The sequence below is a fragment of the Amia ocellicauda genome, chromosome 14, assembly GCF_036373705.1.
Source record: "Amia ocellicauda isolate fAmiCal2 chromosome 14, fAmiCal2.hap1, whole genome shotgun sequence".
Taxonomy (NCBI): Eukaryota; Metazoa; Chordata; class Actinopteri; order Amiiformes; family Amiidae; genus Amia; species Amia ocellicauda.
In genome coordinates, this window is record NC_089863.1 from 21,208,266 (window position 1) to 21,236,133 (window position 27,868).

Sequence of the window (27,868 nt, forward strand, 5' to 3'; positions counted from 1 at the left end):
ACCTAATGACATGCAGTGACACACATGGCAGCCGCTCAAGTTCTTCGGCTCACCACATCAAACAGGAAGTGCTTCTCAGAGCAGGGTCTCGCTGCGAGGGGTGGGGGTGGGGGGGTGTGAACTTCATCCTCACACTCTTCTCTCTCTCTCTCTCTCTCTCTCTCTCTCTCTCTCTCTCTCTGTTTCCTCGAGTGCAGCTTCTGCAGGACAGCAGGCTCTGGCATGGGGGGGGTATGTGAACATTCAAGTGTGAAACAACAACAACAACATAATAATAACTATACTTTAATCAAAATCTTAAGCTGGCATTTTTATCACACAACCCTATAATGATACAGCAGTAAATAAAACACCTTTCTCCCTCATTCCTCCCTCTTCTCTGTCTCACTACTTCCCTGCCTGTCTCTCCCTCTGTCTGTATGTGCGTATGTCTCTGTACCATGTGTGTGTGTCTGTTCTGTGTATGTCTGTGTATCTATTTACTGTGTGTGTATATGTCTTTGTGCTGTGCATGTGTCTGTGTGTGTCTCTTTACTGTGTGTGTGTGCTGCAGGTGTGTGTGTCTGTGCCGTGTTTGTGTGTTGTGTGTGTTTGTCTCAGTGTTGTGTGTGTGTCTCCGTGCTGTATGTGTGTGTCTCTTCTGTGCATGTGCCTCTGTGCTGTGTGTGTGTGCTGTGTGTTTGTCTCTGTGCTGTGTGTGTCTGTGCCCTGAGTGTGTGCTGTGTGTGTCTCTTCGCTGTGTCTGTCTCTTTGCTGTGCATGTGCTGAGTGTGTGTGTGTGTGTGTGTGTGTGTGTGTGTGTTGTGTCTGTGTGTCTCTGTGCCATGTGTGTGTGTCTCTGTTCTGTGTATGTGTGTATATAGTTTTGCTGTGTGTTTGCCTCTGTGCTGTGTATGTGTGTATCTGTGTCATGTGTCTCTTTACTGTGTGTGTGTGTTGCATGTGTGCGTGCTGGGTGTGTTTGTGTGTGTGTCTGTCTTTGTGCTGTGTATCTGTCTGTGTGTGTGTCTCTTTACAGTGTGTGTGTGCTGCAGGTGTGTGTGTCTCTGCTGTGTGTGTGTGCTGTGTGTTTTTCTCAGTGCTGTGTTTGTCTGTGCCATGAGTATGTGCTGTGTGCGTTTGTCTATGTGCTGTGTGTGTCTGTGTCTTCACTGTGTCTGTGTCTCTTAGCTGTGTGTTTGTGTGTGTGTGTGTGTGTGTGTGTGCATGCATGTCTCTGTGCTGTGTGTGTGTGTATGTGTCTGCACTGAGCTGATGCAGAGATCAGCGATGGAGGCGTTTCCTGTGAACTGTTATCAGTGCGACAGGAAAAAAAAACACACAGACAGAAAGGCCCCATTGAGAAAGAGACAGGAGAGGAGATGTGTTTTTCCTGCCACGCTCATCTGTGTGTGTCTGTGTGTTAGTGTATTTGGGTGTCGGTTTATCAGTATTTGTGTGTGTGTGTCAGGGTGTTTGGGTATCAGTTTATCAGTGTTTGTGTGTGTGTCTTCGTGTTTGGGTGTCAGTTTATCAGTGTGCGTGTGTCAGAACAGATTTATCCCAAAAGCAAGCAGATGAAAGTCCAGGAAACAGTCGAATGCACAGTGTGAAGTAACTCAAGGAGAGAGATGGACGGCTCCACCTCTCGGGCAAGGGGCAGCGAGACACAGAGACACACAGAGAGACACTCAGAGACACAGAGACACACATAGACATAGAGACACATGGAGACAGAGAGACACTCAGAGACACACAGAGACACACAGAGAGACACTCAGAGACACAAAGATACTCAAAGACCTACAGAGACACAGAGATACACTCAGAGATACCGAGAGACACAGACAGACACAATGATTTGGTATGGTTTAAGTGAACTGGAGTGAGCTGGTCTGGGGGGGTGCAGACAGGTAGAGGGGAGAGGGTGCTGGACAAATATGTCCTACAGGTGATGACTGACGAGAGGGAGGCGGGTTGTGCTGAGCCTAACCAGTCTATTTCCTCTTTGATAACAGTCCACATCAAGGATGACTGGTTTCTGTGAATGGAGCAGGGCTTGGGCTGCACTCAGACCAATAGGGTCACAGAGACTGGGCAGAAAGACACTGACCACCAGAGGGATGTGTGCATGGACCACTGGTCCTCCTCGTCACATCACTGGTACAGAGTAGAAACCCGTGTCACAGCAGCACAAGAGACACATTTCAGGACTGGGCCGTGATTACGGTAAACAGAAACCTCCAAAATGGGCGTTGGTGTGTGTGTGTTTGCATCTGTACAATGTGTGGAAGCAACATAAAAGAAAAAAGAAAAGAAAAGACACTGTGTGAAGAGGAGATTAGAATTGGGAATAAGAGGGAGCGAGAGAGAGGGAGAGATGGAGAAAGAGAGGGAGAAAGAGAATGACAGGTGAAGACAGAGAAAGGGAGAGACAAAAATGAAGAGAGAGAAAGAGAGGTGGGCCAGGTAATTGTATCAGAAAAAAATAATTGTAATTGTTTACTTGTAACTGAAAATGAAAAATATGGGAAAAATATGATTTATTATTATTATCTATTTATTTATTTATTAGCAGACGCCCTTATCCAGGGCAACTTACAAAATATAAGCACAATACAAAGTGCAAAAATACAGTGCAGTACAAGGGATAACATTTTACAAATTCCAATTTACACAAAATATGAGATCTTACATCCTGGCCTGTAAGAGCTGATCAGTGCAGACAAGATGTCAGGTCCCAGTCAAGGGCCAGGGGAAGGGAGCATAGGGGAACTCAAAATAAACAATACGAGTGCTAGTAAAGCAAGGCAAGAAGTATGATAAATGTTGTATAAGTGCAGTCTTACAGGAGAGTAAATGACTAAATTACAAGTACAGTGTGAATGGGTGTGACTTGAGTAAGTGCCAGAATGAGGTCAGAGACTCTACTGTCTTGACTTCGGTGGGCAGGTCGTTCCACCACTTAGGGTCCAGGGAAGAGAAGGAGCGGCTCTGGAGGAAGGAGAGTGGAGAGGAGGCAGAGTTAGTCTTCTGGCACTGGAGGAGCGCAGTGGTCTGGAGGGGATGTATGGAGAGACGAGTGTCTGAAGGTATCTTGGTGCAGTGTGGTCAAGACAGCGGTAGGTGAGGGTCAAAGTCTTGAACTGAATGTGTGCCGCTATCGGGAGCCAGTGGAGGGAGCGGAGCAGTGGAGTAGCGTGTGCGAATCGATTTGATGTGTATGTGTGTGTAATGACTTTTGTTGCGGTTGTCAGTTGTGCTGCGCTGACCTCCTTGCCCTCACACCGAGGTGCGATGATGTCACTGCCGTTGATGACCTCACTGCTGTCACACTGGTATGCGATGATGATGTCACTGCCCCTCCGCACAATCCTGCCGCCTCCTGAACTTGATCTCAACCGTCTCTCTATTGTACAGTTTTATTTTCCTATTATTGATTTGCTTATTTAAAGGGTGGGGTGGGCAGAGCAGAAGTTACAGTAACACAATACCTAAGCATGAGGGAGCAGAGTCGGGGTCAGTGCACTGTAACACAAACACACACCGACCTCTAGTGTTAATGAGCGGTATGAGCCGGCAACTCAGATGATTCCTATGAAACTGGAAGACCTCCCAGGCATAGTAGACAGACACTTGCAGTTTACTATTAATAAACTGACACGGTTTGCCGGGCGCATCTTCCCCACTTCAGTGCCGGCTGACAAGCTCTCAATGCGGGGGCAGTGGAGGAGAGTGGCGGCTCTGCTGTGACAGTGTCGCTGTTTCTGTCCCCAGGTGCTGCAACCCGGGACCCCTGCAGCGGCTGCGCCCTGGCTCTGGTGTGTGTGTGTGTGTGCATCGGGAGCGCAGCTGTGGAGACCGCAGAGCAGCAGGAGGAGGGTGGGGGTGACCGGGTGGGGGCGGCTCAGGTGTGTCTGTACCTGCGTGTCGCCCCCCCCCTGTGTGCGCCGCCTGCCTGCGTGTCGCCGTGCGTGGGAAGAGCAGCCCCACCTCCCACCTTAATACAGCGCCATCCCGAGGGAACCTGTTGCGGGCAGCAGCGAAACTCCTGAAGCGACATCCAGGGCGGCCAATCGCGGCTCGCAGGGGGGCTCCGAGGTCCCACCGTCCCGGGCGCTTCCACCAATCCGCGGTCTGGAATAAGTAGGGCAGCCGCTTCCTGGTTGAGAATTAAGGAGGAGCTGGATGGGGTGTAATTGCAGCTGTCGGGTCCGCGGGGAGATGAGCCAGAGACCAGGAAACGGCTGTGCCCCGTGAAACCTGGCCGCAGAGCAGCGCCGGAGCTCGCAGGGTCAGGGGGGGGTCGCCGAGTTTGTCCGGGGGACTGGAGACGGAGGTGCGACGTGCCGGGCGGAGGCGAAGGGAAGGGTCGGCAGTGGGGATCGCGCCAGCTCAGCCCCAGCCGGGAGGACGGAGCGGGCGCCTGGATCCAGGAAGTGCGAGAGGATCAGGTAGACAGCTCAGGTGAGCCCCTCCGGGACACCGGCGCACAGGTAGCGCGTCTCGCCTCCCCGGCCCCGGGCTGTGCCGGCTTGTCCTTGCCGGGGGTCGGGCGCAGGGGGGGGGAGCGGCGCACCGGCCAGCCCGAGCCCCAGCCGCGGGGTCACGGAAGACCACCCACGTCACAGGTGTTATAACCCCGCTACCGCCGGCCGGCCGCACTTACGTCATGCGCCGTTTGTGTCCCCGTTTGCAGCCCGAGAGCTGGACGCGCACGGGGCTCTGGTCCGGCGGGGGGCGGCGGGGGGCGGACAGGTGTGCCGGGGCAGGTAGCAGGTCCTACCTGTGCGTCTATTTATAGACCCGCAGACGCACTGCACAGCAGCAGCGCTTGTGAAATTAAACACACATGATGATGATGATGATGATGATGATGATTGTTTATTAGCGTGTGTGCACAGCTCTTGCCGCTGATGCTTCCAGCAGGCGGTGCGACAGTGGGGTCGTGTCTGTGTGACAGTGCAGCTTAGGTCGCCTGACACGGAGCGAGTCTGCGCAGTCAGCAGTCTGGTGTCTCTTCTGTCAGGGAGAGCCGGTGACTCCAGGCGCTGGGGGGTTTGAGCGCCGTGCGGGCGACCTGCTGGCGCTGCTGGAGAGACGGGCACAGGGTGGCAGGAGACCCCGCTGTGCCGCCGTGGTGGCGGGCTGCTCTGCTGAAACCCGAGACCTGGCTGAACCTGAACCCAGACGGAACCGGCCCGGCTTAAGGAATCACTCCTAGCGCACTTTACTGCCATTGCAATTGCTCAGACGCACACAGTTCTGTGCTGCCAGAATGCCTAGGGATCCTTTTTTTGTTTTTTGCTTTCACAAGTATTGCCCACCATGATGATGATGATGATGATGATGATTGTCTGTGTTGTTGTCAGTGTCAGTGCTGCTGCTGTGCCACAGTAGGGCTGTGTTTTAGACAGTGCAGGGCACAGTGAGGTCTGGGGCTGGGGGGGGGGGGGGGGGGGTGGCGATGGATCACTGTGGCCCAGAATGCCCGATCCCCTTCTGACCCCCTGCTGTTGTCCAGCACCGTTCAGACCCAACCGCAGCCGTATTGGGGGTCTGGATTGTCACTTGCGTCTCCGTCGGGTGGTCCGCGGTGTCGGTGCAGCACTGTGCTGTGTGTGCAGAGAGGAGCTGGGCTGTGTGTGCTACTGTCCTGACCTTTTTCGGGTCGGGCCGGGACCGCTCTCAAAGACAAAGTTGGTGTAGAGAGGCAGGGTGGGAGTGTGTGAGGCAGTGTGTGGGGGGGGCACTAAGAGCTGAGGGCCATCTAAGGCTCCTCGCCGGGGAGCTGCAGGTGAACTTCCCCCTGAGAAACAAACCAGCTTCTTACAGCAGCAGGAAATCCTGTCTCGGCTTAATCTTCTCTCAATCTGCCCTGTATTAGTGTGTCAGGAAAGCCCATCGTGAGGCAGCACACAGTGTGCGCCCTGAATCTCACGGGACTCGGCTGCAAACTGTCATTTTGTTGGTTCGGCTTTTATTCATTTGATACAACACGGGCTGCTGTCAGTTCCTGGTGTGCTGTGGCCAACTGCATCCCTGCTGTGGCACTGCGCTGAGGGCAGTTCTGGGTGCTGTGGGGGTCCGGGCTACTTAGGGTAGGTAGTGTGTCGCCTGGGCACGGTCTGAGCACGGGGCGTCCAGTCATGGTGATGAAACTGAGAGGAACTGTGTCTGTGTTCACTGATGCAGCATAGGGTGTCACGAGAAAACCTGTTACTGCTTGGAGAGAGAGAGAGAGAGAGAGAGAGAGAGAGAGAGAGGGAGATTGTTGTTGTTGTCTCTTTTAATACCGTATCACTCCAGTCTTGTGCAATGTTAAGGTATGCTGCCGCCCCCCCGCCACGCCCTGCTCCTGCCATTGTGTAACCCGCCCCCATCCCCCCACCTGTGCCCACAGCCTGGCTCACCCCTGTGTTGGCAGCTCTCGCTCTGTGTGCAGCTGCCATCGGCGGCTCGTCCTCTGGAAGGTGTGGAGGGAGCGGCTTTATCTCTGTCTTTACGCAACACAGTCCAGCCAGAGCCGAGCACATGACTGCCGTGGGTGGGGGGGGGGCAGGGCTGGAGACGGCAAACCTAATCCCGATCAAGTGGTTAATTCACAGGTGTGCTGCCTGCACTGCACTAACCAGAACTGTAGTATACTGCACTTGTTGTACACAGTACTGTAGAATAGTGTAGTATACTGTACTGCATTGCACTGTACTGTAGAATAGTGTAGTATACTGTACTGCATTGCATTGCACTGTACTGTAGAATAGTGTAGTATAATGTGCTGCATTGCATTGCACTGTACTGTAGAATAGTGTAGTATACTGTACTGCATTGCATTGTACTGTAGAATAGTGTAGTATACTGTACTGCATTGCACTGTACTGTACTGTATTCTACTATAAGTTAATAGGTCATTTGAATGGTGTCTCTTATTGTATATGAATGTCATCTCGTTCAGTCTGGGCGAGGGGAACAGGTTCTGTCTGCACAAAAATAAGGATTAGACGCACACGTTTTTTTCCAGTGGGGGGAAAAAATGTTTTATTCCTCAAATTTAACAATCCACACCCCTGCTCTCCGTCTGAAAGTCCCATCACTGACCTACAGTAGCCAATGTTGTGTTCTCGTGCTGGTTAAACATAACGAAACTCTCCAGAACGAATGTACATCCTGTGAAACTTGCAGCGCTGGCATTAAGTGTCCCGAACTGGCGCTGGTGACGGGATGGCATTTATCTCAAGTCAGGAGGTATAGGAATGTTTGGAAATGCTGCTCTGTGATTGGCCGGTTTCTCATATGCCATTTGCGATGTCTTGCACTATAGTATACTGCACCAGTCAGAGTGCAGGTTGTCCCAGGGTGGTGTCTGCACCCCCCTCACGCTTTTGGTGACTGACCTGCAGTGTCCCTGAGTGTCAGTGTATGCTGTGGGAGTGTGGGGGGGGGGCAGGCTGTGCGTGGGGGTGTATTCAGGGGAAATTCACCCTGGGGTTTTACCGTTTGGCTGGGGTTGCCCCGGTGTCTGCGCTCTGCTGTGGGGGCACGGTTGTTGGTGGCACCACAGTGGGCCGTGGGGGGTAATTTGCACCCTCTTTTGTGTCCCTCCCCCCACTTGGGACAAGCTGTGTAAAAACTGTCCTGGTGCCTGTGGGTGTTAAAGGTGCCTTAGAGACATCTCCAGGGATGGACAGACAGCTGCCTCCCCGCCCAGTGACACCTCTCTGGCTGCCCTACAGTCCGCTCTGCACAGGGCGAGGTTCTGACGGGGGGTGGGGGTGGGGGGTTGTGTGCCTAAGATGGCAGTTGGAAGTTTGTTGGGGTCTGACTGCACATGCCACGTCTGCAATGCCCCCCCCCCCGGCACACAAACACTTCTCTATACTAGACGGCCCCCCCAGAGCTGTGGCCGGGTGGGTGTAAGGGTGGGGGTGTTGTAACAGCGGCCGCAGCCCCTCGGATGCTGTTGCAACACCCCTGCAACCAGCGAGCGGGGGGGGAGTGGCTCGGCAGTTCCTCTTAACCCTTCGTGCGCTGGCACAGTGGGAGCTGCCAGTCGCAAGCACTGCGGCACCTCTCCATCAGGGGCCCCAGACCCCCCCCACCCTAGGACTGTCGGAGCTGGGGGAGGCACTGCTCAGTCTTATCTAGTTTCCACGGTCCACTGCTGTACAGGGCCCTGTGGCATCCCGTATGGCTGACTGACTGTCTGCCTGTGTCCTGCAGCTCCAGTGACAGAAAACTGCATTTGAGAAAGAGAGAGAGAAGAAAAGAAGAAGGGAGAGAGAGATCTGCCAGTCCCCACCGTCGCCTCTCTGGAGTTTATGGACAAGAGGTGAGAGAGCGGCCCGCCTCCGTCTCGAGCCACACTGAGCGTGTGCAGAGTGTGTAGTCTGCAGTTTGTGAAATGTGTTCAGCGTGTGCAGGGTGTCTCTTCTGCAGCGTGTGCAGTCTGGTGTGAACAGCATGCTGGCTGGGTGTGTAGTGGTGTCTCTTCTGTGACTGTGAGCAGCAACTGTGCTGTACCGCGCTGCACTGTGGAGTTTCAGTGGCTCCGAGGAGTGCTGAGCTGTTTGGTTTCAGTGTCTGTCTCCCCCGCCGCTCCCTCGCTCGCCGGTCAGCAGTTTTCTGCGCAGCCCCCCCCGGCTGCAGCGTCTGTGGTGGGCGCTTCCTCTGGCTCTGTGGTTACAGTTGTGATCAGACAGACTGACAAACCCACACTGGGCCTCCCGCCCTGCGTCTCCACACTGAGTCACCCGGCCGGAGGGGAGGGAGAGACGCAGGCACCGCGGTGGTCTGGGCTGGGAACTGGGCTAGGGCTGAGACCGGGGGGGGCTGATGAAACCGAAACACTGCGTGAATCTCTCGCTGAATCTCACGCGGCACATTAACCCTTTCCCTGCCCCCTCGCCGGGCCCGCCTGTACAGTAAGCTGTGAGGGGCTGACTCAGGCCAGGGTCCAGGAAGGCACTGAGCTGAGTGGCCCGGCGCTGCTTGGAAACGCTGCTTTCCTTCCCCACTCAGTGACTCAGTTTCTGCAGAAACCTGCAGGATCTTGGGCGTCCTGTACAGGAACACCACTGTCTCTCTCTCTTTCTGTCTCTCTGTCTTCTCTCTCTCTCTCTACTTCCTGAAACCCACACTCTCCGGTTTCCGGTGCTGTGCGAGAGCTCAGTCTGACCCCAATACTGCTGAGCACCTGTGCAGGGAAGTCCCCACTCTGCTGCAAACAGCTGGCTTAGCACGGCCCGGGGGGGTCCCTGAGGGGACAGCGAGGTCTGAGTGCGGGGTGCGAGCGTGCCGTCCTGAGTCTCTCGGAGTGGTCACTCTTCAGGAGAACGCACTGCAGGAGACAACAGGGACTCCTGTGTGTGTGAAGAATAGACACCTCTGTTTCTATCCCTCTCTATCTATGTGTCTCTGCGTCTGTCTCTGTGTCTTTCTCTGTCTCGGTCTCGGTCTCTGTCCCTCTCTATCTCTGTGTCTGTGCATCTCTGTCTTTCTCTCTGTCTCTAGGTCTCTGTCCCTCTCTGTTTCTGTGTCTCTGTGTATCACTGTGTCTGTGTGTCTGTGTCTCTCTGTCCCTCTCTCTCTCTGTCTCTGTGGCTCTGTGTATCTCAGTCTCTGCGTCTCTCTGTAGGCAACGTGGCAAAAAACCTGTTCGTGCAACAGGCTGTGTGCAGGTGAGCATGTTCGGTGTGTGTAAGGTCGGTTTTGTGTGTGTGAGTGTGTGTGTTGTGGGTGGATTGTGTCTCCGTGGCTAGGGCAGAATGACGGGACTGTTGGGTCAGGGTGGAGGGTCAAGGGTCAAGGGGCAGTAGAGCTGGGGGTCAGGGGGTAACCTGTTGGGGATTTCTAACTGAGCCAAGAGGCGATAACTCTCCCCACCCTCTCTCTCTCTCCCTCGCTCTCTCCCTCTCTCCCTCCCTCTCTCGCTCTCTCTCCTCCTGAAAGTGAAACCCTCGCGCAGAGCGCAGTCTCAGCGAGGGGAAACCTGCTGCTCTGACACTCGCACCCACGACTCTCAGGGGAACTTTGTGTCACACGTCCTAATTTAGCAGCAAATTCCAGTAATGTGTCTGTGGCTCTGTTCACATGTGTCTGTGTGTCTCTGTGTGTAAGTGTTTGTGTATGTCAGTGTGTGAGAGAGAGTGTTTGTCTCTGTGTGTGAGACGGTGTTTCTTCATGAGTGTGTGTGTGAAAGACAGTGTGTGTCACTGTCTCTCCCCTCCAAGCTCTCACCACTTCTTCTTTTCCCTGAAAGTCAGCCTGTTCTTATCCTCCTCTCACCAGCCCGTGAGCAGCACCTCCATCACTGTATCGCACCCTCTCCCCAGCTCTCTCTCTCCCTTTCACACTCATTCTTTCTATTCTCGCTCTTCCTCTAGTTTTCTCTCTCACACAGGCCGTGGGTAAGCCCTGCATTCCTCTCTCTCCTGCAGTCTGTGCCCTGTGCCCTGTGCCCTGTGTCCGCCCTGTGTCGTGTTCCTCTGAAGCTGGTCAGTGTTGCTAGGGGTTGGTGCCATGAGCTTCAGGGCCAGTTGAAGGAGGGCACTCTTCTCCGGGCAGGTCCAAGTGTGTGCAGTGTGTGTTTCTTCATCTTCGTCTCAATCTTATCTCTCTCCATTTTTCTGTTATCACTCTGCTCTGATCGCCCTACTGTTACACAACACCCACTGAGGTTTAGGAAGGAAGAGGAGGCAACGCTGACCTCATTACAGCCTGGACCCCAAACACTGCCAATCTGAGCACTGCACAACCGTGTCCCTCTCTCTCTACCTCCCTACCTTCTTCGCTCCCTCTCTGTGTTTCGCAGTCTCTGCGCATGTGGCTCTGTCTCTCTGCGCGTGTGGCTCTATCTGGCAGCCTCACTCTTCCTCTGTCTCCCCAGAGCGGCAACTTCTAGGAATCAGAGGTTATAAACAGAAACAAAAATCTGTGTTTTTGTCTGTGTGTGCTGCGCTTTCCTCTCTGTCTCTCTTTCACTTCTCTCTCTCTCACATCTCTCACCCCGGCCAGCTGTCCTGTACTGGACTCTGCTGCCTTCTCTGTAGGGGGCACTGTGTCTCCACTGGGCTTATGGCACCATACTGGTTGGCAACAGCCAGCGACAATATCCCTATAAACGATATTTAAATAACCAGTCTGTGGGTGTCTCTCTGCCTCAGGCCATCACAATGCCAATGCCAAGGCCTGTCCTGGGGGCTGTCCCTCTTGTCCCTCTTGTCCCCCTCGGCTAACGGTCCCTGCAGTGACCCTACACAACTGTTCAATACAGCCACTTCTCCCTGACCTCAGTGTGACCTCAGAGTGCGGTACAAGCCCATTGAACACGAAAGACCGGATGCTGAGGAGGTGAGGGGTTGAGACGGAGCTGTGGCTGCCCAGCTGGTCCATATTGCTCCCCCTCACCCTGTGCCAGGCTGCACTGCGGTGCCCACGCCAGGCGTCCTGTGCGTTTTCAAACCAAACATATCAAACGACAACAAACCAGAACAAAGCGAAAGCAGCGCGTCTCCGGCAGTCGCTTGCGCCAACTCCTCCCTCTCTCGGGGGGGAGTGAAGGCTGGGGGTCAGGGAGAGGCCCCGGTCAGTGGAGCACCCCTTTCCCCCCCCCGTCCCTCTGTCCTGTGTGCGGACAGCGGTGACTGGGGGGGGGGGGGGGGATTGCAGAGACGGAGAGTCTGTGTGTGTGTCTCTCTGTGTCTCTGTCTCCGTGCGTGTGGGGAGAGGGACACAGATTGGCTGCCGTAGCTTCCCTCTCCCCTCCCCTCCTGCCATCACCACAGACACACGCTCAAACCCCAAAACCTGCCTGTTCATAGAGAGAGAGGGAGAGAGGGAGAGAGAGAGAAAGAGAGAGAGAGAGAGAGAGAGAGAGGGAGGGAGAGAGAGGGAGAGACAGATAGAGAGAGAGACATCACTCAGTGGAGCCACGTGAACGACACCAGGTACGAAAAGCGATACGCAACCTTTGCGTCTCCCCGGTCCCTCTCTCCTTCTCTGTCCTTCGCTCCCTCGCTCCTTAACTCTGCTCCTGCTCAGCTTCAAAACAGCACAACCACAGCACACACGCACGCACACACACACAGCATACGCACGCACTCGCTCTTCTGTGTGCGTTTTGAGCACAGGGTTCAACAGAAGAGATTGCTGCTGTTTGTTCCGTGTGTATTTGCGTGTGTATCTCCGTGTGTGTGTGTGTGTTGGGTCTGTGCCGGCATCTGAGGTCTGTGCTGGTATCAATGTGCATGGTTTGGCTGGGGTCTACGACACCCTGCAGTGTGTTAACAGGTGGGTGGGCAGCGGGTGGGGGGTCTGGTGATGGAAGCTAGAGTCGGAGAGTAGAAGAGCAGGAGAAAGAAATGTGTGTGTGGGTTTCTGTCAGTCAGTCTGTCTATTTACCTTACAGTTGGTCCATCTGTGTATCTGCTTTTCTGTCTGTGTCTGTGTGTGCGTGTAAGAGTGTTTGCCTGCCTGAGTGTGTGAGTGTGTCTGTGTGTGTGTGTGAGTGCTGTGGGCTGCAGGCTGGTCTTTCAGGTTGAGCAGGGTGGGAGCGGAGGGCCGGGCAGGCAGCCCATAACACGCCTGAATCAGGGACAGCTAATAACAGAGAGGTGGGGGGCAGGGAAAGAAAGAGGGAGGCAGAGTTTGTCCATGTAGGTGTGTGCAGGGTGTGTGTGTGTGTGTGTGTGTAGTGTGTGTGGGTGCACTCTGTGTGTGGTGTGTGTGTGCAGGGTGCACAGTTTGAGGGTGACTCGGTCAGTCGGGTCTGTGTGTTGGACGGGCCGCTGTCCACTGTCGTTGTGTTGATGTGTTAGTGCACTGTTTTGTGTGCAGTGCAGGGAGGAGCTCTGTGGAGACTTGCCTGAGTGGACAACGAGGCTAGGGTCAGTGGGGCTGGTGTGTGTGTCTCTGTGTCTCTCTGTGCATCTCTTTGTGTCTCTGTGTCTCTATCCATCTCTCTGTCTTTTTGTGTCTCTCTGCATCTCTGTCCATCTCTGTGTGTCTCTGTGTCTCTCTGCATCTCTGTGCGTCTCTTTGTGTCTCTATCCATCTCTGTGTGTCTCTTTGTGCATATCTGTTTCTCTTTCCATCTCTGTGTGTCTCTGTGTCTCTATCCATCTCTGTGTGTCTCTTTGTGTCTCTCTGCATCTCTGTCCATCTCTGTGTGTCTCTGTGTCTCTCTGCATCTCTGTGCGTCTCTTTGTGTCTCTATCCATCTCTGTGTGTCTCTTTGTGCATATCTGTTTCTCTTTCCATCTCTGTGTGTCTCTGTGTCTCTATCCATCTCTGTGTGTCTCTGTGTCTCTCTGCATCTCTGTCCATCTCTCTATGTCTCTTTGTGTCTCTCTGCATCTTTATCCATCTCTGTGTGTCTCTTTTTGCATATCTATGTGTCTCTGAGTCTCCATGCTGCTGTGGCTGCAGGCGGGCCGGACAATTGTGCGGGGGCCGTCGAGTTTATTATTAAAAATGGAACGCTGTTTTGTTCGTTAACAGAGTTCCAGGAAAGGCGATGGGGGGGACCGCGGTTCCCAGCACAGTGGAGCGGGGGGCGGGGGGTGATGTTATCGTGTTGTTGTTGCCATGGGCGAGAGGAAAGTGCCGTGCGGAGTCGCCGTGATGGAACAGGGATCGGTGTTTCCACGGCAGTGGAGCAGCGGTGGGGGGGGTGTGTTGTGGTGAGGATCTCGGTGATGTCACATCCTGTAACGGCTGGTCTCTCTCTCACCCTCTTTCTCTCGCTCCCCCTCTTTCTCTCTCATTCTCTCTTTTTCTCTCCCCGCCCGAGGCTGAGGTGGTGTAAGATGGGAGATGGGCGCCATGGTAACGCCCCTCCTCGCTAACACTCTCTTTCACTCCCTGTGTCTCTCGCTGTCGTTTCCTTGAGTTAAGAGCTGACATTTCAGTGTTTCACACACTGACACTGACGCACTGAAAAACACTGACACTGACGCACTGAAAAACACTGACACTGACGCACTGAAGCACACTGACACACACTGACATTGACACGCTGTGAGACACTGACACACACATTGAAACACTGACCCACTCACACGCTGCTGACCTGCAGAGAGGGAGAATGAGAGAAGGAGGAGAGTGAGAGAAGGTGAGGGCGCGACCCTGGCTGTGTGGCCCAGACTCAGTGTGTAGCAGTGTGTCGCGATACTGTGAACAGCTGAGTGCAGTGGGGTACGAGTGACGGGGCTCAGTGCAGCTCAGTCCCTGGCCAGCTGCTGGGAGGGAGTGGGGGGGAGTAGGAGTGTGGCAGGCAAGTCGGGGGGATGTGTTTGGTGTTGGAATGCAGACCAGCAGGCTGTGGGAGCTGTAGTTCGCTGCTGCCTGGATGTAATTGATGATGTCACAGCGACCAGAAACTGAATAATAACCATACAGGACAAATATAGCTAGTCTTGTCAATACACCCCTGCCCCGTGCTGTACTGTGCTGCCCCGTGCTGTACTAAACTACACTATACTGTATCGTACTGAGCTGTACTATCTTGTGCTATATCATATACTGTCCTATAGGCTATATTATCCTCTATTGTACTATACTGTCCTATACTGTCATATATTGTCCTATGATGTAGTATACTGTAATATACTGTCATATATTGTCCTATTGTGTAGTATAATGTCCTGTGCCATAGTGTGCTGTACTGTCCTGTCCTGTATGGATGTCATTTTCATCTGCTGTCCTATACCATCCCACACTGTGGTTTACTGCATGATCGTGTCCTATATTGTTCTGTACTGTGGTATAATGTGCTATACCATCCTACACTGTGGTTTACTGCATGATCGTGTAGTGTGTTGTTCTCTACTGGGGTATACTGTACTGTCCTATAGTGTTTGTCCTGCACAGCCAGTCTGGGACATTAAGGGCAGGTCTGAACAGTGTCTGCGGGACGTCAGTGTCTGTGTGGCAGTAAGCGGAGGTGATTATCCAGCGTGGCCCCGGCGCACAGCAGCGCGGATAATGAGGGAGCGGATCCGGGACGTGCGCGGAAGTGCAGCAGCTCCGGGGCGCGGGGGTATTGTAATGATGGTGTTGACTCTGGTCTGGTTTATGTGGTTAGAATTTGTTTTTGAAATACGTGACTTCAGAAAAATGCAAGCACCAGTAACTGTGGTCACCTGGGCTTACCTGTGCGATGCGCAGCGCGGTTGCAGGCGTTTGCACTGCTTAAAGTGGATGCCACTCGGCTGACAGTATATATATATATATATCTCATGTATATATATTATGATATATATGTTAAAAGCGTGATGTGTGTGTACAGTAGGTATATCTGCACATGCCTGTGTCTGTGCAGGAGGAAGTCTGCCTGCGGTTTCAGAGCTCATTTGCGGCCCCCGGGCGCCCCTGCTCTGCGCATGCTCTGTGCAACCTGCTGAAATGCGATTTCTATTGTTTTAGAACAATGAATATGATTTCTTCGAGAACTTTTGAATTTTAATTGAAGTAAATTACAGCGTCCTCGCGGTTTCTTTATTAGTATTATCATTTTCTTTTTACACAATTTATATTACATTGTTAACGTGTATTATTGTTTTTATATTGTTTTTATTGTTCTTTGTATATAGTATTTATAACTTGCTATACATTGTTTTATTAGGCCAAATCTATTTAGTTACTTGGCAGACGCTTTTTATTCACTACATGGGTAATACGAAAAGTTGTGAAATGTGACAGATTCATTCAACAACACACTTATAGTGATGAATACATTTAATAAATACATGTTTTTAAACAATATTAATAAATAAACAAAATAAATCATACAGCCAAACAAAATACAGTAAGCATAATACCAAGATAAAGATATTAGAGTATTTGTTTCTGGTTAGAAAACAGTTAAAAAACGAACAAGAAGAAAAAAAAAACACGGAGAGAAGGAGAAATTAACAGTTGCAGCGGAATTCAAACCAATTCAAGAAGAGAGAGATACAGTGTTTTAGAAACACCGTTTAATAGAAACAATGTCTATCAGATAAAAGTGTATCAAAATCGAAACGGATATAGGCAGTCAATTATATAATAAACCTCCGAATTGCATCACTTACATTCGCCCTGTAAATATGTGTCTGTGTGTGTTCAGCCCATATTTACATATTTATATACTATTAAGTAGGCCGTTAAATATGACCTTAAACAACACAGAAATACAATGAAATCTGAAAAAGGAAATACAAAATAAAAAGTTACATACGTTTGTAAATATTTCCTTTGGATTTAATTGCATTTAATTAATGTTGCAATAAGAATGTCTTTCAAACTACCTAAATTAAGTAATATTACAATAATAATAATAACAGGAACAATCGAAAAAAAAATGAATAAACCGAGTGCATGAATGAACGCAGATGAGCGGGGACTCGGATGTGGCGCAGTGGCGGTGTGATGCTGAAATGAATCACCGGAGACGGTGCTCAATACCGGGGGAGCAGCTCGCCGCCCTCCCGCTCCGTGCACAGAAACGGGCTTGATTTTACTCTGTTTTATTTCACTTCACAATAATAACGTATTGGCGTTTCTTGGATCTGTTTACGCGTGTATTTCCCACAGATTGTATGGCAGATACAGCTGTTTTTAATTGACCGGCTTTAATTGTGCACTTTTAGAAGTAATGTGTTCTAAATTTAAAACATCCCGTGTTTGGTCAATGACAACACAACTTTGCGTTAAAATGTGGCAAATTACAACACAATAGTGTGTCTTTTTAAAAGTTTTGTAAAAGTTTGTCAACCGTCTGTTAACTAACTTGCAGAGATCATTGAAACCCCGAGGAGCAGTGGGACGGCCGAGCAGGGCCATAGACTGAGCAGATGAACACAGCAACAATAAAATACAAATAAAACAGAAACGCACATCAATTCCTTTAATTCAACTCTTTATCTGCTTTTCATTTGACGTCACACAGGCGCGTGTAGATATACCTTTAAAGGTGCGTGTTTAGTAAGTAAATTATTACATTTAATTATCTTTATTTATTTGTTGGTTTCTTAATTTATTTCCCGATTATTTAGTGTGATTGATATATACATATAGACAGTTAAATATACATTTATATATACATACTGTCTTTAAACATGTATGTGTATGAGTATGTGTATATATTGACACATTTTGAGGTCACTTTTTGCACGGTGTGTGTGGGACAATACGTTTCAATTTAATATCCAAACATGGCACCTGTGTTAAAATGTGTAAAATTGCCACGTGTAAAAGAGCAACACTTTATGATTTTTAATGTATATATTATATATTACAAATTATAAAACCTATGAAAGCAAGCAGTGAAGATGGCATCACAAATATTGTTCAATTGCTAATACAGAATTATTAACACTCTTAGAACTGATGCGTTTAATTTAACACACACTGTTTGTTCAAGGACAACACAACTCTGTGATAGGATTTACCAAACACGATAATATGTATTTTTAAATATGGCTGTGTGGGAGACACGTTGTTGTGTTAAAAAAGCACATTCGTGTGTTGTGATTTGACAAAGCAGCGTTGTCCTTGATCAAACACCGAGTGTCTTAATTTGAACACATCAGTTCTGAGAATGCAGATAGGACTATAACTGTTTATTGCACTTTTTTTAGAGTATATCTGATTTTCCTTATCGTTCATTGAAATTGTGTCAAACCGTAATTCGAGCCTCTGCTAAGAAAATAACAGCTATATTAATATGATTATGATTATTGTTGTAGTATTTTTCTTCTTTTGGTGGGAGATACTGGTTCATGACCAGGCGGTTAATTGCGTGTATGTCGCTGCAGATCAAACACAAATTCAAAACACAAAGAGAAAAGTGCGACCGGGATCGGCCGGTAACCGGGGGAGCGCCGCACCCCGCACCCCGCACCCCGCACCCCGCACCGCGCACCGCGCTCAGGGCGACTCGGCGCACAGATAGCAGCGCAGATAGCGGCGCCGGAGACACAGAGAGATGCACCAACGCGACGCAATGTTTTTTCCACTGTTACACAGTTTTGGAAAATAATTTCAAAGGTCGAAAACTGCAAAACATAGATGTGTTGCTCATACAGCGTAACGACCCTCGTAGATTGTGAACCTGGCATTTTTAAATGCATGTAAAATAAAACACAAAATCACAGATTAATTGTATACAATATCCCAAGCACTTGCACACACTCACTCACTCACACACACACACACACACACACACACACACACACACACAGAGAGGAAGAGCAAGAGGAGAAAGTGGTTAACAGGGCAGGGAGGTGATGGCAGTGAAGAGAGAAGGAGAGCGCTATATTGAGAGAAAAAGAGGCCAAGAGAATGAGCTTTTTTCATTGTGTGATCAGGCCAGTCGTCAAATGGTGTTTTGTTGGTTTGGATAAGTCATGTTTCCACTAAGATGCTGATCCTGACTGTGCAGGAGCTGTGGTCTGCAGAGAAACTACAGCCCCTATAGCGTCAGGCCCGCCAACCATCCGCTAAAGAAGAAAACAACTTCTGACAGGCAGTGGGGGTTAATTCCTGCAAAAAGACATGCTTTATTTCATAGTAATGATGTACACTGGCTCGATGTCTAAAATAATTCATCTGTGATTTTGTGTTTTATTTTACATTCATTTAAAAATACCAGCTTTACAATCTTGGAGGGTCATTACGCTGTATGAGCAACACAAAGTGCTTCACACTACTGGCATCACCTGCACTGCTGAGTACTCTGTGCCCGGTGCGCCGTGTCGTGCTGCGTAGGGCTGCAGTCGTGGGGGGCCGGGGCTCAGCGGTGCGCCGGGCTCAGCAGCAGTGGGCGTTTGTTTTTTCCTGTTAGGGAGAAGCAGGAGTGCAGAAACATGCAGCCCTTCCACACAGCACAGTGTGGCAGGCCATCCGGACCACAGGACTGGGCTCGAGTGTTGGGGTGTCCAGTCCGTCCCCCCTGTCCTCTGTCTGTCCTGCAGCTCAGGCACCCCCCTCACCGGGATTGCTGCCGGCTCAGATAACCATCGCTGCTTCCTGTGGTTGTTCTGCTTTGCTGCACAGTCCTGCAGATGACGGCAGTGACTTTTAGCAGATACTGAGCCCTGGACTGCTGCCTGGTCCTACAGAGACACAGTCCAGTCCAGTCCTGCAGGGTCTCAGTCCTGGTCCTGCAGAGACACGGTCCAGTCCAGCAGGGTCTCAGCCCTGGTCCTGCAGAGACACGGTTCAGTCCAGCAGGGTCTCAGCCCTGGTCCTAGAGAGACACAGTCCAGTCCAGCAGCGTCTCAGCCCTGGTCCTAGAGAGACACAGTCCAGTCCAGCAGGGTCTCAGCCCTGGTCCTACAGAGACACAGTCCAGTCCAGCAGGGTCTCAGCCCTGGTCCTGCAGAGACACAGTCCAGTCCAGCAGGGTCTCAGCCCTGGTCCTAGAGAGACACAGTCCAGTCCAGCAGTGTCTCAGCCCTGGTCCTAGAGAGACACAGTCCAGTCCAGTCCAGCAGGGTCTCAGCCCTGGTCCTAGAGAGACACAGTCCAGTCCAGCAGGGTCTCAGCCCTGGTCCTAGAGAGACACAGTCCAGTCCAGCAGCGTCTCAGCCCTGGTCCTAGAGAGACACAGTCCAGTCCAGCAGGGTCTCAGCCCTGGTCCTACAGAGACACAGTCCAGTCCAGCAGGGTCTCAGCCCTGGTCCTGCAGAGACACAGTCCAGTCCAGCAGGGTCTCAGCCCTGGTCCTAGAGAGACACAGTCCAGTCCAGCAGTGTCTCAGCCCTGGTCCTAGAGAGACACAGTCCAGTCCAGTCCAGCAGGGTCTCAGCCCTGGTCCTAGAGAGACACAGTCCAGTCCAGCAGGGTCTCAGCCCTGGTCCTAGAGAGACACAGTCCAGTCCAGCAGGGTCTCAGCCCTGGTCCTAGAGAGACGCAGTCCAGTCCAGCAGGGTCTCCAGGCAGCTATAGTTATTCATAGGGGGGGGGGGGGGTTCCTGAAAGATATTCTTATAATCCTTATGTTCAGGCCTGAAAGTGAGTTCTTATGGGTTTTCCATTTGAAATGACCGCATTCAGAACCACCTCTCTCTCTCTCTCTCTCTCTCTTTTTCCCTCTCTCCATCTTCCTTTCTCTTTGGTTGTTTATGTTGATAAAGATAGAGAAAGGAACCATGTCAGGTAGTCTTTTCTGGTGACGCAGGTGGGAGTGCGTATCGCTAACAGTTTCCAGTTACTGGCAGGATGGCAGGAAGGCAGGTCTCTGTGGCGTCGTGACGCGTGTCTCCGTGACTCAGCCAGTGGCCCGTCCCGACATCCCGGGTGGAATGCGCGGTTTCGTGTGGGTTGGGCGTTCGGTCCGCCATTGTTCCTACAGAAGTCTGTTGGTTGTTGGTATTGTGTTGTGTGTGTGTGTTCTGTGCACGTGTGTGTGTGTGTGTGTGCGTTCTTTGTGAGTGTGTATCTGAACGTGTGTGTGCTGTGTGTATTTTATGTCCATGTCTGTTTATCTGTGTGTGCTGTGCATGTTCTTTGTGTGTGTCTCTGTGTTTCTGTGCATTTGTGTGTGTGTTCTTGGTGTGCTGCATGTGTGTGCACGTGCTTGGCGTGTCTGTTTGTTCTTAGTATGTGTGTGTGTGTGTGTGTGTGTCTGTGCATGTTCTTGGTGTGTCTGTGTATGTTCTTAGTATATGTCTGTGCACATTCTTGGTGTGTGCTGTGCTTTGCTGCTCTGCTGGAATAGATAGAGCTGTCGCTGTTCAGAGAAAGCAGCCTTCATGAGAGCTGAAGACAGGGACAGCTCTGCAGGGTCGGGACCACAGACACACGTCAGTGGAAAATGAGCACTTGTCTTGCGAGAGCCTGGAGTTGCAGAGCACGGCATGACGTTCCCCTCCGCTCTGAAACAACAACCTCACACTCTGAAACTCCATCTGTGAAACCCAGCATGATTTTCTTTGAAACTTTCAAAAACACAGATCAAATGAACTCCGCAGGGCCTGTTTTCTTTTCAAATTGAATCGGATCGACATTTAATCTAATAGAGGATGATAACACTAATTCTAATTCTAATAATAATAGACATTTCTAAATAATGGCTGTGGTGCAATCTCAGCTCAGCCACATGAGTGGAAAGTGAGTCAGTGTTGGAGCTGGCCGCCCCCACACACTGACCCAACTCAAGGCACTATAAAAGTCAGCATTTTTTCTCCTCTTGTCGAGTTTCACGTCCCGCCAGAGGAAGGCTTCTGAGAAGGGCTGTGTGTTTCCTCCCAGCGAGCGGCTGCCCCCCCCCACCCCCACCCGTGAGGCGGTCTCCAGCTCCTTTCGCACACACCGCTCTGCACACAAACAACCTGCTTCGGGGTTTCAGAACAAACAACACGGCAGGTGTGTGTGGCTCAGCACTCTTCTGCCGGGGTCAGGCGCAGTGTTCAGCGAATGGGCAGATAGGCAGCGTCGGTGGTGGGACAGCAGCCTGTGAGAGCCGACCCACAGCACCGTGGCCCTGTTCTGCAGCTGGAGCCGCCCCCCAGCAAGGCCACACGCTTTATCATTTGTAACCCTGGCTGTTCCAAGGCTGTGGGGCAGTCTGACACTGGTTTCACACTCCCTCTGTTTAAACACTGGCTTCCTATGGGTTCAGTAGGTTGTTGTTTTTGCTGTGTTTCAGTGACCGTGACGTACAGTGACATACAGTGCAGTGACTGTGACATATAGTGACAGTGACTTGCATTACAGCACACTGGCAGTGGGGGTTGCATGTTGTGGGATCGTCCCTCCCCACAGGGGGAATTCCACAATCTGTGGGAAAATCTCCCTCGGCCTGCCCTGCTGACAGAGCATGCTGTCCCACAATGCCCCCTGCCTCAGTTTCACCGAGGGACACTGAGACACAGAGAGCCAGAGAGGGACACTGAGACACCGAGAGCCAGAGAGGGACACTGAGACACCGAGAGCCAGAGAGGGACACTGAGACACCGAGAGCCAGAGAGGGACACTGAGACACCGAGAGCCAGAGAGGGACACTGAGACACCGAGAGCCAGAGAGGGACACCGAGACACCGAGAGCCAGAGAGGGACACCGAGAGACACAGGGAGACACAGGAAGACACGGGAAGACTCAGAGAGACAGGGCAGCATGTGGTTATGGTGGGAGATGGGCAGGGCTGTGCCAGGAAGGTGATGGGTGATGGGCGATGGGTGATGGGTGAGGAGTTTCGGGGAACTCAGCAGGTGGCAGGGGGGGAGTTTTTTTTAAACCGGAAGAGACAACAGAGAGAGAGAGAGAGAGAGATGGAGAGATCGAAAGAGAAAGAGATAAGAGACAGATCAAAAGAGAGAGGGAGACAGAGATCAAATGAGAGAAAAAGAGATGGCGAGAGAGAGAACCAAGTGGCACCCTCTCTGACGGAGGAAGGCATCTGCCCCCCCGCCCTCTCCCGGAGTCCTGCACAGGTAGGAGAGGTGCTGCACCATCTCCACAGCAACTAGCCAGCTCCTGGGACACAGGGACAGTCTAGAGTGTCACAATAACAGGAGCAGCAGAGAGGAGCGAGAGAGGAGATAGTGTCAGTGCGTCAATGTGCCAGTCAGGGCTAGCAGTGCGTTAGTGTCAGTGTGTGTCGCTGATGGAGGATGGTCTGGAGAGGCTGCAGTCTGTCTGCACGCTTTCTTTTCTGTTGTTATTTTTAGCTTTGAAAACGTCCTTTCTAGACAAAGCTGACACCACTGCCTCTCTCATCTCTCCATTTCTCTTTCTGTCCCTCTTTCTCAATCTGTTTCTCACCCCCCTCTCTCTATTTCCCTCCCACTCTACGTATATGTCTCTCCCTCCCTCCCTCTCTCTCTCTCCTTCTCTCTTTCCCTCTCTCTTTGTCTCTCGCCCTCCCTCTCCCTCTCTATTTGTCTCTCAGTCACGTTTGATCTTCCGACACACAGCGACACCCTGTTTAAATGTGTGTAAGTGACACTGGCTGCTCCCTCCCTTTCTCACTCACTCACTCACTTACTGTGTGACTGCAGACTGGGGTATTTATCGAAATTAAGTGTGGTACAGGGTACAGTGCAGGTGTGAGTGTGTTGGTGAACAGGTGTGTGTGTGAGTGTGTTGGTGAACAGGTGTGAGTGTGTGTGTGTGTGTGTACAGGTGCGAGTGTATGAGGGTGCCCCTGGCCTGTAGCTGGGCCGGTTTGTCGAGTCTGAGGAATGTGCTGATGTCAGTCCCCCATGCGACCGCAGGGCATTGTGGGAGGGGCAGGTGGGCAGGAGGGGCAGGCTGCTTTCAGTGGAAAATTACTGTGACTGCTGTGCAGGGCAGACTGACACACGGACAGAGGAACAGACAGACAGAGAGACTGAGGGACAGACACTGCTGCCACTCCACTGTCCTGTGTCTGTGCTTTCGCTCCATTTTCCTTCTAAGAAAAAGAAAACAAGAAACAGAAGAACAAACCCAATCCGCACCACGGCAGTACGACCCTGGTAGTGGGCAAAGGTCAATGGCACACATTGGGGTGGGGGGGATGTGGGAAGCTCGGGGGTGTGGTCAGGTACGCGGCAGAATCGCTCTACTGGGAAAGACTGACGCTGACGGGGAAACCACTGTTGTGTCAGCGATTAGGAGATAAAGAACAGCGGAAAAACAACTGAACAATGAGAGAGAGACAGACAGAGAGAGAGATACAGAAGGAGAGATTGGATCTGTAAAAACTCACATGCAGCAGAATCTGAAGCTTTGAGGGGGCAGGCACGCTATTACCCCGCTGCTTCCCTCTCGCTCCGTGTATCTTCTGCATCTCTTTCTCTGGATATCTCTCTATCTTAAAGTTAGGTGTTAGGTGTCTATGTCTCCATCGGTCCATCCATCTGTAAACCTCTTCACTGCAGTACGACTAGCAAACGCACACAATACCAACACTCTCTCTTGCTCCCTCTCCCTCTCATGTCCCTCTCCTGTCCCCCTCTAACTCTCCTGTCCCTCTCCTGTCCCCTTCTCTCCCTCCCGTCTCCCTCTCCCGTCCACCCCCTCTCTCTCCCTCCTGTGCCCCCCCTCTGTCTCTCTCCCTCCCGTCCCCGTCCCCCTCTCCTGTCCCCCGTGTGTCTCTCATCTTCCCCCCGCCTGTCTTTCAATCCATTTAAATTAAAACACAGCTTTATGTTCCTGACTGAGTCACAGTGTTGCCCCAGCAGTGACCAGTCCGGCGGGAAACAACACCCACGCTCATGACACACTCTCTCTCCCCGTCTCCCAGGTTGCCATGGGGACAGGTGAGGACGGGCTGATCGGGATCCCGTTCCCGGACCACAGCAGCGAGCTCCTGTGCTGCCTGAACGAGCAGCGGCGGGCGGGGCTGCTGTGCGACGTCACCATCACCTCGCGGGGGCTGGAGTACCGCACGCACCGCGCCGTGCTGGCCGCCGTCAGCCAGTACTTCCGCCAGCTGTTCACGGGCAGCGGCGGCGGGGGCGGCTGCGCCGTGTGCCAGCTGGACTGCGTGCACCCCGAGGCCCTGGCGGCACTTCTGGAGTTCGCCTACACCGCCACCCTCACCATCCGCAGCTCGGCGATGAGGGAGGTGCTGCGGGCGGCGCGGCTGCTGGGCATCCAGTGCGTGACGGATGCCTGCCGTGACATCCTGGGCCTGGGGGGGGAGGAGGACGAGGGCGAGGAGGTGGAGAGGGAGGAGGCCGAGCCGAGGGAGCTGGTGATCCGGCAGTGCCCCCCCCTCCTGCTGCAAGTCCGCAACGGCGCCCCCTCGCCAGCCCCGGACCCCCTGGCGCAGCCCCGGGAGGAGGCGGCGGCCATGGTGATAGAGCGGGACAGGGCCAGCCCCCGCCGGCCGCGCAAGAGGGACCGCCGCCCCCCCCCCAGCAGCGCCCCGCCGGCTGAGCTCCCGCTGGACTACCGGCTGAACGTTGGCGGCTTCGAAGAGTGTCTGCGCCGGGACGCGGTGCTGGGGAAGCAGAACGGGCGCCGGGGCCTGAACGGGGGGCCGGTTGGCTGGGGGCCGGGGGCCGGCCAGTACCTCCCCCAGCTTGGGGAGGAGGAGGAAGAGGAGGATGAGGAGAGGGAGGGCATGGGGCTGTCGGAGGAGGAAGAGGAGGAGGAGGAGGAGGGCCCCTCTCTCTCCGCCACGCCGCTCTCGGCCGGCCTGGCACCCGCGCCACCCTCGCTGTCGCCCTCCCCCTCGGCCAGTCCGCCCCTGGAGCGGCCCGGGCGCCGACGCAAGGCCCAGACCCCCCAGCAGTGTCCGGTGTGCCAGAAGGTGATCCACGGTGCCGGGAAGCTGCCCCGGCACATGCGCACGCACACCGGGGAGAAGCCCTTCCAGTGCGGCACCTGCGGGGTGCGCTTCACACGGTACGAGAGACGCAGTTCGATATCATCCCGGTCTCTGTCTGTCCCTCTGTCCGTCTCTCCGTGTCCCTCAGTAAGAGCCCCTCTCTCTCTCCCTGTGTCCCCCTGTAAGAGACACTCTCTCTCCCTGTGTCCCTCAGTAAGAGCCTCTCTTTCTCTCCGTGTCCCCCACTCTCTCTCTCTCTCTCTCTCTCTCTGTGTCCCTCAGTAAGAGCCCCTCTCTCTCCCTCTGCAGGAACGACAAGCTGAAGATCCACATGCGGAAGCACACGGGGGAGCGGCCCTACAGCTGCCCGCACTGCGCCGCCCGCTTCCTGCACTCCTACGACCTGAAGAACCACCTGTCCCTGCACAGCGGCGACCGGCCCTATGAGTGCCCGCTGTGCCACAAGGCCTTCGCCCGCGACGACCACCTGCAGCGCCACCTGAAGGGCCAGAACTGCCTGGAGGTGCGCACCCGTCGCCCCCGCCGTGCCCCCGTGGACCCAGACGGGGGGTCCGCTGGCTCCCAGCTGGCCCCGCCGCCCCCGCTGCAGAACCCCCTGGCCCTGCTCTACGCCCCCCAGCCCGACAGCCCCCCGCTGTCGCTGCTCTCCCGCAATGCCTACGCCTTCCTGTGGGGTGGGGGGCCGGGCAGAGGGGCCGACATTCCCCCTTCCCCCGTCGCCGAGGGGCCGCGCTCCTGGGATGGCCGGGACTCCCCCGAAGAGCCCTGAGACACTCGTCCTCCATCCCTCCCTCTCCCTCTCTCTATCCCTGCAAGTCCATGAATGCTTAGTCTCTGCACACAGTGGCCCCTCTAGAGAGAGAGAGAGAGAGAGAGAGAGAGAGAGAGAGAGAGAGAGATGGAAGACTCAACTCAGGTGAACATAGACAGCAGGACTCGGGGGTCCATCGTCGCCAGACTCGTCTCTGTGTTGAGTTTAGTTTGTGTTTTAGTTTGTGTGTTTTGTGTGTTTCGTTTCCTCGTTATGATGATTGTAGAGCCGGCTGTAGCGCGGCGGGTGGAGTCAGAGGTACGAGAGCGGCCGGTGTGGGGGGGCAGCTGGGGGTATCATTATTTTATATGTATATTACTTTCTTCGCTATGCAAAACAAAAACGACAATCTGAGAAAAAAGGAGCAGATGGCCAGACAGACTGAGAGGGAGAGAGGGAGAGAATGGAGGTGGGACTCCAGTCTAAAACCAGACACAATGACCCTCTCTCTCTTTCTCGGTCTGTCTGGCCTGGGGAAGGGCTTTGGGGCTGGGGGGGATTGTGGGGGTGACAAATCTTGAAAATGAGTGTGTGGGGGGGGGTATTTGTGTGACCAGCACTTCCTAGAGCTGGGGAAAGGGGGGGACGGACGGATGCACTGGGACGTCTCTCATCCTGCTGCTGATCATATGGCGGCAAACAGCACCATCCTGTGGCCAAAACGCAACATTACACCTCCAGCGCGGCATCTGGGACCAAAAAAGCACGACAGAGCTGAGATGTGTGTCTGTGTGTGTGTGTATGAAAAAAGTCCTGTTGCTGAGCCTGTCCACCCAGTCCGACACCCATCGCTCCCAGTCCTGGTTTCACGCTTTTATGTTTTCTTTTACCGTTTTATTTATTGATATTTATTATTTATTCCCGTCAGCTGCCCCGGGCTCGCTTGTTGATTTTGGTTTTATCTCTTTCGGGGTTTTTTGTGTTTATTTTATTTTAAAAAGCATCTGCCAAAGCCTATCACCTCGCCTCCCTTCCCTCTCCCCTGTAATCTGGCGCCGTTGGGACCGGACCGGACCGGACCGGACTGGGCTGGACCGGGCTGGACCGGGCTGAAGGAAGGCTAACCAGTGCAGGTTCTGCTTCATTTGCACTAAGTTGTGATCCCGTGTGTGTGTGTGTGTGTGTGTGTGTGTGTCGCCCCTCAAGCCTCCCGACTGTACATAGAATAATTGTGATAGACGACAGATCTGTAGATTCGATCGCTCACTCTTCTCTGCTGGACTTGTGGGTTGATTTATTTTATTTTATTTTTTTATTTTCTCTAGAAGGATCAGTTCCTTTTGAAAAACGATTCTCAGGAAGACTTGAGCAATGCACTAAAATGAAAATTATGCAAGGAGTGAGAGTGCCTGCTGACAGGTGCTAGCATGTGTCCGTACACAGGTGTATATATTTATGTCCTATTTGCTTTGGCTGGGGTCAGGGGTCAGGGCTCATATAGGTGCTTGACCCTGAGCTTTTGGGATGAGTCCGTTTGGTTGTGTATTTTTGTTTAGTCCTTTTTTTAGTTTCAGTTTGTCAATTTCCATCATTTATTTCTAATATTAAAAAAAAGATCTATTTAATAAAATGTGTCCTTGTTGCATTTTTTCTTGGTAGATACCATTGTTTAATATGTAAAATAGTCCCCTGCTGGACTGAACTGGACTGGACTGTGTCTCTGCAGGACCAGGGCTGAGACCCTGCTGGACTGGACTGTGTCTCTGCAGGACCAGGGCTGAAACCCTGCAGGGCTGGACTGTGTCTCTGCAGGACCAGGGCTGAGACCCTGCTGGACTGGACTGTGTCTCTGCAGGACCAGGGCTGAGACCCT

General features: G+C 52.6%; 1 protein-coding gene across 3 annotated transcripts; it reads left to right on the top strand.

The window, feature by feature from the left end:
* The first annotated feature begins 3,983 nt into the window (after positions 1-3,983).
* Positions 3,984-27,625, top strand: LOC136767796 (zinc finger and BTB domain-containing protein 7B). Of its 3 annotated transcripts, XM_066721803.1 has the most exons (4): positions 4,212-4,446; positions 8,200-8,308; positions 24,192-25,300; positions 25,533-27,625. In XM_066721803.1, exons 3-4 carry the CDS (start codon positions 24,198-24,200, stop codon positions 26,011-26,013), a joined length of 1,584 nt encoding a protein of 527 aa, XP_066577900.1. In that variant the 5' UTR covers positions 4,212-4,446; positions 8,200-8,308; positions 24,192-24,197; the 3' UTR covers positions 26,014-27,625. The 3 variants fall into 3 exon arrangements, with proteins under 3 accessions (XP_066577898.1, XP_066577900.1, XP_066577899.1); XM_066721801.1 differs by lacking the exon at positions 8,200-8,308 and having other exon boundaries at positions 3,984-4,446; XM_066721802.1 differs by lacking the exons at positions 4,212-4,446; positions 8,200-8,308 and adding an exon at positions 11,804-11,924.
* The last annotated feature ends 243 nt before the right edge of the window (positions 27,626-27,868 follow it).